Source organism: Octodon degus, unplaced genomic scaffold, assembly GCF_000260255.1.
Source record: "Octodon degus isolate 3935 unplaced genomic scaffold, OctDeg1.0 scaffold00036, whole genome shotgun sequence".
NCBI lineage: Eukaryota > Metazoa > Chordata > Mammalia > Rodentia > Octodontidae > Octodon > Octodon degus.
Genome location: NW_004524612.1, coordinates 4153053 through 4167974, shown reverse-complemented (window position 1 = coordinate 4167974; position 14922 = coordinate 4153053). Strand labels below are relative to the sequence as shown.

General features: G+C 35.5%; 1 protein-coding gene across 1 annotated transcript in view; it reads right to left on the bottom strand.

Annotated features, from left to right (window-relative positions):
• Positions 1-14922, bottom strand: part of Naf1 (nuclear assembly factor 1 ribonucleoprotein) — a 35486-nt gene that overhangs the window by 2510 nt on the left and 18054 nt on the right. The window contains exons 3-7 of the mRNA XM_004630721.2: positions 13885-13978; positions 9807-9889; positions 7256-7416; positions 6279-6330; positions 2318-2420 (exon numbers count right to left, since the gene is read on the bottom strand). Coding sequence (XP_004630778.1) covers positions 2318-2420; positions 6279-6330; positions 7256-7416; positions 9807-9889; positions 13885-13978 — 493 coding nt within the window. The remainder of the gene's footprint in view (positions 1-2317; positions 2421-6278; positions 6331-7255; positions 7417-9806; positions 9890-13884; positions 13979-14922) is intronic.

Genomic DNA, 14922 nt, shown 5'->3' with positions numbered 1-14922 from the left:
AAAAATGGTGCAAAGAATTTGGTCTCTCAGCAGAGACACACTGATGGTGAACAAGCACAAGATGTTCTGTCATGTACGTCATCAGGGACAGGAAGTCGGAATGGTTGAGGCCCTACTACTCACCTACACAGACCTATGCAACTTCTTGTAAAATCCCAGGAGAACCTTTGGCTGACACAAAGAAGATAATTCTGAAATTTATAGGGGCAAGGTAAATGAACTAGAATAGCTAAAATAATTCTGAGAAAAGTAAAATAAGGTGCCAGCCCCATTTTCTCCAATTTCAAGACTTGCTACATAACCATAATCGACACTATTACACAGATATATCTATCAATGAAATAAAATCCTGAACACAGACTGATGAACACAAATATAGCTAACTGACTTCTGACAAAGGTTCTAAAGCAATTCATTTTAGGACTCATAGCTTTTGCACAAATGGTATAGAAATAATTAGATATTTATATGCAAAAGAGTGACCACTGATCAAAACTTCTCATCCTATTCAAAATTGAAAATGCAAATTAAACCCACAATTAGATAACACTACACACAAAAAAACTAATGACAACATCTAAAGCTGGTGAGAATGAAAAGTAACTGAGTCACTGGATATAGTTGATGAGAATACAAAATAATATGGCCCTGGTACAAAAGCAGTGCAGGAGCTGAAAAAATGAAGGATGCAACGTAACTGCCATGTAACACAGAGCCTGTACTCTTGCCTATGTGTTCCAGACAGATGGTAATTTTCACATTAAAGAAAAACCCTGTACACTCATATCTATAGCAGCTTTATTATTAAATTGCAGAAAACGGAAACAAATCAGAAATCCTTAAGGACTTCTGATTCTTAAATCCTTAAGAATCTGGTACATCCCCACCTTGATACAGCATTCTGCAGTAAACAGGAACAAACTGATCCATGCAACCACCTGGATGGATCTCCAGAAAAAAAGTTCAATGGCAAAAGCAAACTCCCACTGGCAACATGTGGCAGGACTCCCTTTATGTAACATTCTTTTTTTTTTAGTTAACAGTTTTTTTGTTGTTGTTCTATAATGACTGGGTTTAATCAAACATTTAAAGTGTTACAAAAAAATATTTTTATTCTTTCACCTACCCCATTGTAAATTTTCCATACTGCACATATTCATTATCAGACTTTATTAAGAAATGAGGGATTTTAAAAAAGAAAACTTTCCATATAAAGGAACCAAATCTTTTAAAGAGGAAAAATGTTATTAATTCTTTGAAAGCATTGAATTTTCTCCTCTCTATGTCAATAAAAATTCAACTCATGCGTTAAGACTCTTTTTCTTCCTTCATGAGAAGTTCCTCATATTGACTTAAGCAGAAAGAATCCTCTTCCACTTGGAATTTCACATTTTTAAAATCATCTTTCTTACAGTAATATATGTGCAGTCATGTTTATAGCAACACAATTTGTAATGGCCAAGTCTTGGAAGCAACCTAAATGCCCCTCAATCAAGGAACAGATAAAAAAAGATCTAGTATTTTTATAAAATGGAGTACCACTTGGCCATAAAGAAAGATAAACATAAAGCTTTTATGCAACACAAAATTTACATCCTCCTGGGAGACTGGTACATACATGTAACACGTATCACTTATTTTTCATCCTCTTTCTTGAAATGACGAAGTATTATAGGGAAATGCGGAACAGATAGGTGTTCTGCTGGGAAGCCCAGAGAGGGGAGGGGAAGGGAGGGGAGGGGAGGGAGCGGAAAGGAAGAACACAACTTCCCATGATGGAAACGTCACCCACCCTGAGTGTGCCAATGCCAGCACTGCTGGTCGTGACACTGTATTTTCAGGTTTTGCACGATGTTGTAAATGGAGCAAATAGGCTAAAGGGATATCATTTCTTACAACTGTATGGGAATTTATAATTATCTCAAAAAGTTTAATTTCTCAAAACAAAAATATTAGGAAATGTCTGATAAAAAGGAATGTAGATGAAAACAAAACAAACCTACCCCATGATTGGGGGTATTAAGCAGCACAATTAAATTCTAAATATGGAAGCAAATAGGTTTGTACATACAAATGACACAGCAAGGCTGTGTTTGCTTGTTACTCCTGAAACACATGTTCACTGCCTTCGTCTCCCAGAACCACTGCTGCCTGTTCTCTGGGACTCTCCCCTACCAGATGGCCGCCACATTAACACCTCTAGTGGCAGCTGCGTGCGAGAAGACACACAGAAGCACTGATAGTCCCTTCAGTCTTACTACTGATATGGTTACACAGAAATGAAGATAAAGGACAAGTGCATATTGTATTCATTTACCTGGCTCGTTAAATTCGGATTTTAGTTTCTTCCGACCTTGAATCTGAGATTTTTTCCTCTGTTTGGCTTCTTTTTCTTTTTCATCATCACTGAAATCTAATGCCTTGCAGATAAAAATATACAAATTTTATTACATAGGTTTGTAATTCAATAGTACATACTCTAGGGTGAGAATAAATCTATTATTTACCAACTGACATTAGAAACAAGTTGCCCATTTCACTACTATTTTTTTATTTTTTTGTGGAACCAGGGATTGAACTCAGGCCCTTGTGCTTGCCAGGGAAGTGCTTATTCCACTGAGCCATCTCCCCGGCCCTTCACTACTTATTAATACCTACTAATAACTGAATTAGTTATATGAAGTCTGATCGGCAGTGTTTAAATTTAAAAAAACTTAAGAGTAAATGGCACATTACCACTAATCCCCATTATATTCCCCTTGTTTTAAAAACACTTATCTTGTTGTTCTTGAAACTCTCGGAGCCCACTTTTCTATCTTATGAGGTTAAAACATGATGAAGCATGACATCTAGCAGGGCTCACAAAAACCCTACAGTGCATCCTCATCCAGTTCATTTACCCAATCTGCCACCATGCGACTGTGGCTCTTTCTCCTACTTAAAATGACCAGGGGAGGTAAATGTTCTCAGCCTACTCCAGACAGGGGCCACGAGAGCAATGAAGACATCCCAGAAGAGGACTTCCAGAGCTGCTCTGCAAAGCGGCACCATGCAAAGCAAAGGGATGAACATTTTGAGGGGGCTAATGGTAATGTTTCTTTCATTTTATCTAATCAAAAAATTCACTGTATTTCTGATCACATTTCATATATGATAAAATAGTGAAGTTTTTTGATAAATGCCTACTGAGTCTTCATTAACACAAGCCATTAACCAAGCTGAGCAGTCAAGGCTTCTCTCTCTCTCTCTCTCTCTCTCTCTCTCTCTCTCTCTCTCTCTCTCTTCTTTTTTGGGTAGAACCATGGATTGAACTCTGACCCTTGCACTTGCCAGGGAAGTTTTATCTCTTAATTCCTAGAAAGTTTCCCATCAGTAGCTTTACAACGCCAGCATTTAACAATCTCCAGATATGGGTATTCCTGGTTAGCAGTCTGTCCCCCAGCTTTATCATTAACACCAGCTGCTAAAGGAAGCAATCAAGATTAAGCACATTTCATATACCACTGGATTCAATATAAAAATAAAACTCTTTGTTCTACAACTCATCCACTCAGAAACATACACAAATCCATTATATGCCAGCCTTCTAAACTCTTTCCAGGATTCTTTACAGGTATATAGTATTAATTCCTCTCATAATTTAATTTCAGATACATAGTAAAGCCTAAAATTAAAGAGAAAAAAGTATAAAAAATGATGGGGATGCTATTTAGTCTGGACTGAGGAAAAGAACTTTTATAAGCAGATATATACCCAAGTTTTATGAAGACATCACATTAAACTAGAAACATAAAACTCACTGTAACTAAGAATTGGCTTCACTGTTACAGCCTACCAGAAAACAAAGATCTATAAGTTACATATAACTGGCACAATTTCTTTTATTTCAAGTATTTTATCTTTTCATTAACACTGGAAAAGATACGTTTCATATAAAAGGCTCTCTGTGTAGGCCTTTTTATTCTTTTATACTTAAAAGAATAAATACAAAAGTCTGTGTATGGAATTTTCAGTATGGCCTTAATGAAATATACTCTAGATCAAATCTTCCGTAAGGCACCAGTCCACATACCTGAGAATCTTTAATTAAATTTTTAAATGTTAACTAATTGTAGTGGTGTCAAGAGCTTGATTTTACTACTTAATGCAGTAAATGGGCACTAGCAAAAATACAGATGTGACAGGAGACATTTTGTTCAAACTGCTCAGTCAAATGAAAAAACAGATAAACCAATGATATAATGAGCTAATACTATGGCTAGTGCTGCAGGAGTATGGGCTTGATAAACACAGAAAAAGCAAAGGAAAGACATCTTGGTGTGGATAACCCAGCTAAACAGCTAATAAGGAAATAAGGGCAAATCTTCAGTGAATGGAAAACAGTATATGTAGATACAGGGACATGAAAGAGCATCATATGTGCAAAAACTGATACAAACTGGAAGTTTTTATGTAGCAAAATCAGAGAAAGTGAGTGCTAGTAAAGATGACTGCCACGACCTGTGTGGCCTGCCAGGCCCTGAGAGGGACAGCTGGAGATTAAGAAAAGACAATCAGGCAGGACTCATCCTCTCTGATGGAGGGGCCAAGACAGCATCACTGCCTCTACAACATCATAAAAAGGGGGGAAGTATTCAAGGGGGTCGAAAGTATGGGTCTCTGTTTTGCTGAGAACACAGAACATGAACCATCTTCAGAGCTATCTGTGCTGTAGTTAACACGGGGGCAGATCAAAGTTGGACACCTGCTAATAAACAACTAAGCTTGAGGCCAACTTGTTTGCCTGGGATAGCCTTGCTCTAGCGCCAACAGCTTGCTCACATGGCTCCATGTTCTTGGGGCTGGCCTTGCTCTGTCCCTAATGTGTGGTCGCTCTCCAGCTGAGCTGCTCCTCAATTTATAAAGGCATCTTAAATCACTCTGCACCAGGGCTAGGGAGATGGTTCAGTGGAATAAGCACTTCCTTGGCAAGTGCCAGGGCCTGAGTTCAATCCCTGGTTCCGTAAAAAAAAAAAAAAAAAAAAGAAAAAGAAAAAATCACTCTGCACCATATCAAGAGCAAGAGAAATTTTAAAATTTTAACTGAGAATAGCTAAGCCCCACCCAGTAAATTTATGCATGCCTGACATTTTCAAAGCTCATAATCTCTACAGTTTATTTTTCTATGCAAGCTTCCTACTTTGATAATTTTTATGTTAAACCTAACAAATTTGAATCTATGATTAATATCAGGTAGCAATTCTGGACTACAAAATTTCATCAACAACTGTTATAAAATTAAAATATATTTCATGATTTATTCTGCCACCTGGAAAAAATGATGTATGGGTGATGTAATTCTTTAACGAATTATTCAAGGCCATAAGCAGTAACACCCTAATTCGTAACTTTAACGCTTAGGTCTGAAACAAGAGGGCTGTAGGAAGAGTATCTTGACATCATGAGCAAGATTTTAAGCCCTATGTGAATGCTCAAATAATTTAAAATACATAATTTCAGTATAAATTACTCCAAGCACAATATTAAGTAAATATTAAGTAAACACAAGCAACAGTAATGGGAATCGCATGTACTCATCACATAAATAGCAAACACTTCATTCCAATGTGCAACAGATACTAAGCCAGGGTAACACACTGGTCAAGTGACGCAGATCTGTAGAAACATCCCTAAGGGTGGATAAACCTGATCTATGCTTCAGCAAAATTAAAAATGAACACAATCGTCTTTGGCTTTGCCTGAGACCACTTAAAATAATCAGTTATTTCTGCAAATATCAAAAAAAACTGTATTATAATGCAATAAATTTTTTCAAAACTGAAAATCTGCTTAAAAATTTCCATAGTTAAATAATTACTACACAATTTACTCATTTAAGTATTATTCCCTAATTAACTTCACATTTCAAGAAAGACTAGGTTTTCAATCCACCTTGGAAGATAAAACTATTATCTCTCCAACATATATACCAAAAGAAAACCAAGTGAACTCTTTTAAAGAAGGTAGTTATATTGTAAACTATGAAAAGGTAGATTGCTTCTAATGATTTTCTAGCTCCAAAAGACAGGCAATTTACTAAAAGCATCATAATAAATGTCTTCATTTTTCATGATTAATTTATTAAACTGAATAAAATAAACAATGACATCTACCTTTATTAACAAAGTGAATCATTATTGACAAAGTAGACTAAAAACAAAATTAAAAGGCAGGTGATATTCTGATAATTACTAAAATGCCCAACTTGGTAAAATATTGAGTGCAAACACTATACTTACATCTGGTGGTGGTTCCTGATCATTCTTCCATGATGCATCTGATCCCCTATCCCTATAAACAAATCAAAAGGGGGTTATTTATTTTGCGACAGGGTCTCACTATGGGGGTCAGGTTAGCCTCACTATGCAGCCAGGCTGGCCTTGAAATCACAATCACCTTCCTGCCTGAGCCTCCCAACTGCTGGGACCACAGTCATGCACCACCTCACCTGGCCTCAAAGAAGGATTCATTGATAAGACTCTTTAAGTGCTTAGCACAGTATAAAAAATACTAAAAGTACAAAACAAAAGAGCTCAATCTTTAATTTTGCAATATATAATACAAAATCATGAAAAATTTAAAAAATTTGCATAAAACTTGGTTCAACAAATAAATGTTTGTTCAACATCAATTAGATATGAGATTCTGGAGTTTAAAGACATACTAGATAATTTTAGTGTACCATAAGAAATCAAAATTCACTAAAGATCAAGTGAAATTCCAAAAAGCACTTTAAGAAAATAGTATGTACAGTAAATGGAAGCCGAGATTAAAAGAGCTGTAATTGGCTGAGCTATCTTGAGCTACACTGCTCCACCTCAAAGACAAAGCCTCAGGCAGCACAGAGACGCTCCTTGCTTAACAACTGAGCTACGCTCCAGTGGCTGAGTTGTTAAACGAAATGGTCACTAAATGAGGAATTGTATGTTCTATGTATATTACGATACCCAAAGAAATGATCCAGGGAAAGTTAAACTTGATGAATGTTATTTAAGGCCTCATTCTAAAACATTTTAAAACTGTTATGACTTTTATGTTTATTTTTCTTAGCAGTTACTTAGAAAAACTAAAATAAGGTTAATTTAAGCTAGGGCTGAAATAATTTTGGTACAATGTTTTAAAAAATATGTGGATTCTAAACATGAATTTACTCAATAAATTTACTCTTAAAATATAAAACATCAGGCAAAGATTTCTATGTCAATAAAATACTTACTGTTTAAGTTTTTCTGTGAAAACATACTGGGTAAAATCTTTCATTGATGGAGCAAAATACATAGTCTCCTTTATTTTAATACCTTTACTTTCAATGTGATCTGAAGAATTAAATCGCAACACATAAAATGGGTGTGCAACAGGTCCAAATATCTCAAATATCTGTAAGGTAAGAGAAACACAAAGGCTTCTTTTAACATGTAAAACAATGATCTGAAAGTTAGCAAGTTAAAAACAGTGGCTAATTGCTAAAAGGTAACACTTTTTGTCAATGTTACAAAATAAATTGTCTTTTTCACCCCTGCCCCCCACTGGCAACATCTCTGGTGAACACTGAGACTCAAACCTGGGGCGTTTGTACTAAGCTATATCCCAGCCCATTTTTTATTTTTTATTTTGTATCACCATGGTTAGTTATTTTTGTTGACAGTGAATAACAGAGGAAAAATGATACAAAACAGTATACTATTGTAGAGGTAAAGCTAGTGTTTCAATTAGATATGCTCACGACCTACAAGACATTCAATTTCATACTCTTCAACCACTGGTTTTATAGATTCTCTTTAAACCTAAACCTTCCCCAATTTGAGGAATTATTTCCAAGTGCTTAGATGGATGTATTTTTGAAATGCTTGAATTTACTTGGCTCTCTTAAGTGATTTAACATTCACCTCTCTCTAGGATTGCATCACACAGCTAACGCTAGAGGTGTAAACACTACACATTTACCTGGTGCTTTTTGAATACAAATGAGAAAAGAGCTAATTATTATTATTAGTCATAATTATAGGTCTGAAATTTTCAAATAGAGCACACTGAGGAATATAAAAATGTCTGTTTAGAGGTTTTAATCAGCAAAATGTTGGGTGTTTTGAAATTAAAACTCTACATAAGCTATTAAGAGAAGGCAACAGCCATGAAAACACAAGCAAAAATTAGGAAAAAAAAAAAAAAATCAGGTTTTGCACATTCAGAAAATCAAGAAATGTGTTTTCCTTGCCACTTCTCCATTACTACTTGAAGACAAGACATGTTTGGTGTTTTCCAGGACAGAAAATTGGTTTCCTAAGAAAGGAGATGAGATAGGAGGCGCTCCTCACAGCGAATGCTTGTATGCATATCCCCTTCCTTTTTCTCCATCCTTGCTAAGATTAAGCCGCTACTCTACCTCTCAAGCCTTTCAAAGACATCAGCACTAAATACAGAGTTTGCACAGTATAGAACTCTTTCTGTTCATCAAAAGTTTTGGAACCTATGTGTGTAATAAAGATATTTAGTCTAAGTAAATAAAAGAAAAAAAAATCACACTACCCTTTAGACACTACAAGTCTTTTTTCCTTCATGATCTTTTGCAAAAAGTTGCCAAAAATACTACTTTGTGACTCCAGTGAATTTTGGTACCAACAATTTTGTAAATGGAGGACCCACTACTTTGTTAAATTGGCCCATTAACCTATAAAACATATGGCGATGGTAGGTAGAAGTGACAGGACTGATAAAAATCTGACCTATTTCTGAATCATATTAGAAAGCCAGGTGTGATGGTGCACACCTGAAATCCCAGCGTTCAGGAGGCTAAGGCAGGAAGATTGCCACAAGTATGAGGCCAGCCTGGGCTACATAATGACTTCAAAGCCAACCTAAATTACATAGACTGAGACTGTCTCAAAAAAAAAAAAAAAAGAAAAATATTCTGTTCATGAATCACATATCTGCAGCAGGAGGAAAAGTGAAGAAAAGGAATAGGTGAGATGATCCTGTAATAGTGTAATATATTTACCTTTTCCTGATATAACAAATTAATCCTGTTAGAACACAAACTGTATAATACACAGTGGGGAATGCAGCATTAGTAAAACTATCCTCTGTGCCATCAAATGGACACTTGGTTAGTACTTATGTTCTTGGTTTTAGAAAGTTTTATACCCTTTATTATCTAGAACTGCCTACTTGCTTGATACGCAATCTTATTTATCTTCTTAAAGATAAACATGGAGGATCATTCCATTAGGAACATGTTAAAGGGACCCAGCCATATAGTGGGTCCATATTCCTAAGGCCTTAGTGTGCTTACAGTGACATTTCCCTTCTGTCATCAAAATCTTTTTCCACTTGAAATATTCCACCTTGAGCTTCCACTTGAGAAAGCCAAGTCCAAAAAGTTCGAGAGCTACTACCAACAGGTATTAGCAAGCCAAAAATGGTTAAGAGCTAGCGTGCTACTCACAGAAAATCTTTCTCAGCTCCAAATGCCTGGCAGGAAAGAACTATGTCTTACTCAGTAAGTAGACCTACTGCCTAGCAAAGTACCTGGAAAACATTAGCAAAGAATTCTAAATACCAATATAATGATTCATATGTGAAAGACAAATAAGCAACATTTAACCAACCTAGAGCCAGCCAGTAAGTATTAAAGGAAATCAAGAATGTGCTGAAAGTTGAGAGCTCTAGACTGCTCACCTAATACTAATAAATTCTGCTTAGGGCCATAAGGAAAGTCAGATATACAAACCAAAGATACACAATAATCTGCAGATGTGTTTTTAACAAACCTTTCCTGCTGTTTGTCGATCACTTCTAAATATTACAGTCTCCTCATTAACTGGAGGTAGGTTACTCATAGATTCAATTATTACTGAAAAATTGAAGAAATAAATGTTATTTCAAGATTTAATCAGCATATAATATAGAAATACAGTGAGAATTTAGGCTTAATCCCAACACAACTTATTTTTTAAATATATTTGATCCAGCATCTTGCTACACAGTTCAGACTCATACTAAACCTTCTGTCTCAGCCTCCCCAGTGCTAGAATTAAGGGATGCACCACCACACCCAGTTTCAGGGCCAGCACAACGTGCCCAGGGTTCAAACTCAGGTCCTTGTGTTTGCCAGGTAGACAACTGGACCACCAAATTATCTTCCCAGTCTCCCCAACACAACTTAAAATTTGACAAAGAAAAATATCTCAGTAACAGTTCCTCTTCAATTAAAAAATAAATTATCAAATAGGACAAAGAAATGCACTATAAATATTTTAATACAAAAAGCAACAATTCTAAGAAAAACATTATAAAACTATAAAACAGAAAATTCAAAATGCCCCTTAAAGTGTCATCACATTTGAGCAATATACATTTAAAAAGCAATGCTTACCAACAATAGCATCATCACATTTAATAATAAAATTCTCATTCTCTAAGTTAGTCTTGTTTCTCACTCTACAGTCCTTTCCTATAAAGTACTGATTATTTATGAATCTGTGAAAGTTAAATTAATGCTTAATAAAACATCTTTACACAGATGCAGTGGCAGTGACAGACTTCATAGTACTTATCGTTATATATTTAACTTCCTTCCTTAAAAGACAAAAAGGTATTTTTCCTCTGAGTTATTAGCATAGTGCCCTACTCTTCTAAATGCTGCAAGTGCTAATCTACTACAAAGACACACAACATACACACCCAAAATTCTTAAACAATCAGCAACAAGAATACTGTTACATTAAACAGACAATACCATGTCCAGCTGAGAAACAAAATACATTAGCTCAGATTATGAAAAATAACTCGAATGATTTTTGCACTCCAATTAATTTCTACAGTTTATGCTTCTGAGTTTTAAAAACATATAAGTAATAGATCATGGGTCAATACTTTTAATTAAAATCTGTTTCTGGATTAAAGTTGATAAGTAAAGATTAATAATGACAATGCAGAGTAAAAATTAATTTGTATTCATGACCCCCTCCCCAATTCCTTTCTCTTTTTATTTGGTATTTGGTACAGGGTCTACAGGGTCTCACTAGATTGGACTCGTAGTAATCCTCCTGTTTTCAGCCTCCCAAGTGCTGGGATTACAGGGGTGCACCACCACATCCAGTCTCAATTGCAGTCTCAGTGTGCCCTGGGAGGCAGATCGAACCCCGGCTGCTGTGCTCTGCCTAAGCAGGCACTTTAGTGCACTGAGCTATCTGGCCGGCCCCCTAATTCCTTTGCCTAACAGTCAAATTACAGAAAATTAAAGATTCCTAATCCAATACCCTCATCTTATGGAAAGATTAAGGAAAGGTCCCAAGACATCAGCACACACACAGGACGTTTGAGGAAGCTGGCACCAGAGTGCTGACTTGAGCTCGCGTGCTCTCCACAGCACACTGCGCATCTCCTGCAGACCCATTCGCTTACGATGATGACTGGGCAGCATACACTGGTCAAAACTGTTAAGGCTGTCAAACCCATACTCTGAAACTATGCAGCAGGATGTGGTGGTGAACCTATGGCACGCCTGCCACAGCAGGCTGTTTGTATCAATGAAAGCTCTAAAAGGTTCGCCATCACTACACTAGGACGAGATCATGAATTCTGTGGTATTTCTCAATCTCTAGCTTGATGGATAATAAGTAATTAGCCCCTTGTGTTTTCCAAACTAAAGCACAATAAACAAAATAATAGGATGGTATTTAGAACTTCAGAGTACAATACCAAATTCTCATTTTTCATCTTTAGATTATTTAAAGTCAAGGATTATTTATGCCTAAAGTACTAATATTTATTTTTCTTTTTCGAAATTTAGTTAAAATGTTAAGATATTTTATTCTTTCAAAACATAATAATATATGATAGCAGCACATTCTGATTTTGATTTTTTTCTCTTTATTTTTCCCAGGTCAGAATTCTGAGAGTAAGTTTACCCTTTTACAACGTATTAGTCATAAGAGTATATTCCAAGGGTCACATAATTGGCTTTATTTCCTTGAAGATCAGTATTATGATCTATAATGTATCTAAATATACATTTAATAGATATTCAACTGATATAATCAAGCCATAATTATGTTTGATTTATCTACACATATTATTGAGTATCATGGAGTAATTAAAGTACTAAGAAATGCAATACCCCCTGGAAATTATGTAGTTTTAGCAATCAGAATTTTTGTAAGACATTTCACTTCAATTTAAATTTTAATGAAAAGGTATAAATTACAAAGTTATGATAAGCATTAATTTTTTTAAAATATTGACACAGACCCTGTTAGGAAAGGAAAAAGATAAAGTCCTATTTCAACCAATGGCTCATGTAACTGCTCACAGAATAAATGACTTGAATTCTTTGTTCTTAGGGTCTGTAAATTAAGAGGGCTCATGAACAAGTTAGCTGTTTTTCCTCATTTCAAAATCCTATCACTGTCAATTTTATTTTTATCTATAACTTACTATGAGAGCTAGTGCTACTTACATTAACAGTAAGATCTCTCATACAACCCTATGAAATCTAAAATAACATCATCTTCATATCATGCCATTAATTAAATCACAAAACTTAATTTATGTGTTTATAACAGAAAATCAAATATGTTGATAGAATGGTCTCTCTAACAGTATCTGCACTCTAATCCCTGACAAGTGAATATGTCACTTTACAATTTAAAAGGAAACTGCAGATTGCTAAAGTTAAAAATCCTGTGATGGAAGAAACTAAGGAGGCTTTAAAGCAGAAAATCTTCCAGTGTTGTCAGAAGGAGATGTAACAGAAGAAGGGTCTGAGAGAAATGTTATACTCCTGGTCTTAAAGATAAAGGCCGTGACTCATCCACATGGCTGACACTGACAAAGGATCTACAATCTGAGGTACAGGGTCTCAGGATAAATCCTGAGAGGATTTGACTGACCTTATCAGATCCAAAAGCTACAACTCCTCTATTGCACAGGTCTTGCTTTATCATCCAGCAGAAAAGCATAAAAACGAAGTATAAGAAGTAAAGCCATGGTATTATGTTGAGCTGTAGAGGACTCAGGTCAACAATTTCTGACATTGCCAGTCAAGCAGAAGACCCAATACTATTATGGACTACTGGATGCTTTTAGAATATTTTGCTGAGCTAACACATCTGTAATATTCAAATGATGGAACTAAACAAAAAAGGGGATACAGATGAATGTCCATTTTGTATCTGTGTATTCAAAATGGTTTGGATAGACAGTTACATTCTCTTAATGCATACAGGGATTTGTTCTAATAGTGTTTGTAAATAGGATATCATGTCCACATCTTATACAGCAATTAACCACTAGGAAGAATGTATGCAATGTGTTAATTATTGAAACTGTCATACCAATTTGATTTGAAACTGTCTCACTGCTATATGTCTCTCAATAAAATTATGGGAAAAAAAAAAAGATAAAGGAAGGTAGCTGGGCACCAAGAAATGTGGGCAGGGCCTAGAATACAACAGAAGCAAGGAAATGGGGTCTCCAGGGAACCCACAGAAGGGAGTCCAGCCCTGCTGGAGATTTTGACTTTATAGGGATCCAAAGACCCATGGGTCTTATAGGTATAGAAGTGTAAGATACAAAGACTATACTATTATAGGTCACAGTATTGCTGTGGTTATAACAGCAATACAGCAAACTAATAAAGAAAATTCTGAAGATGTCAGTTAAAACACACTTCTCACTTTTATACACTGTATTATATGTAAACAAAAACTGAAGTTTATCCTTTCAGTCTTAATTACTATAAAATGAAGTGTTATTACATATCTAAAAGGTAATTCTAGTCATGAAGTTCTTAACTTATTAATACATGCTTAGACATAATTTTTATTAATGAAATCATTTACATACCTAATTGTTCAATAATACTTGAAACTGTCCCCAAAGGCTTTAATTCAATATCTTCAGGCAAAATTATAGTGAGTTCTTCAACAGAAGGGAGTTCCTATAACATAAAAAAGCATTAATCTTTCTCCAGCATTCATTCATTCATTCATTCATTCATCTACTGGAAATCAAACTCAGGACCTTGCCGGCTTGCCAGGCAGACTGAGCTATAGCCCCAGGCCAATGAGAAATATTTTCTATTTGATGTGCTACGGGCATCTCTGAAGATCTAACTTTAAATGCTTAAAGCATGTCTTTAAGAGTTTCCTTTTTAGTAGCTACAGATTTCTGACAGCGATTTTCCCACTGAAATGATTTATTGGATCTAGAACACACACTGTAAACCGGTCAGACTCAGAACATAGACCTAAGGACCAGGTTAGGTGTTTTCCAATCACAGCTTGACAAGACTCTCCCCACTTCTTAAAGAAAAATTAAGGAATCCAGAGACACCCATTTAGAGAGAAGTAATTCTACTAGTAACTACAATTCCCAGTCAGGCAAGTTCTTTCCCTGAATTATATTGTTAATGAATTAATTAATTCATTTGTGATTAAACACAACACACAAGCAGCAATCTTTTCTGTGGCTTTGTAAAGAAGTAAAGCTTGGCCTCTTCAGGAAAAAGGTGCCAGCATCTATTAAACAGAATTCCTAGAAATAGAAGCAGCATGTAAAAGCTATGAAGGTGTGACTTGGTGAAGTTTCTTTTTAGGTTAAAAATAATATTCTTTATACCTACAGATTTCCCTCTTCTTGAATAACTTATGAACTATATCTCAGTTGCTATATAGAAACTAAATAAATCTAAGAAAAAAACTGTCCTTAGCCCATAGATTAAATAGCTTTTTGTCCTAGACCCAAGACCAATGATATTACTTTTTTTTTTTTTTTTTTTTGGAACCAGGGATTGAACTCAGGCCCTTGCACTTGCCAGGGAAGCGCTTATTCCACTGAGCCATCTCCCTGGCCCCAATATTACCTCTTAAAAGGAAGCTTTTT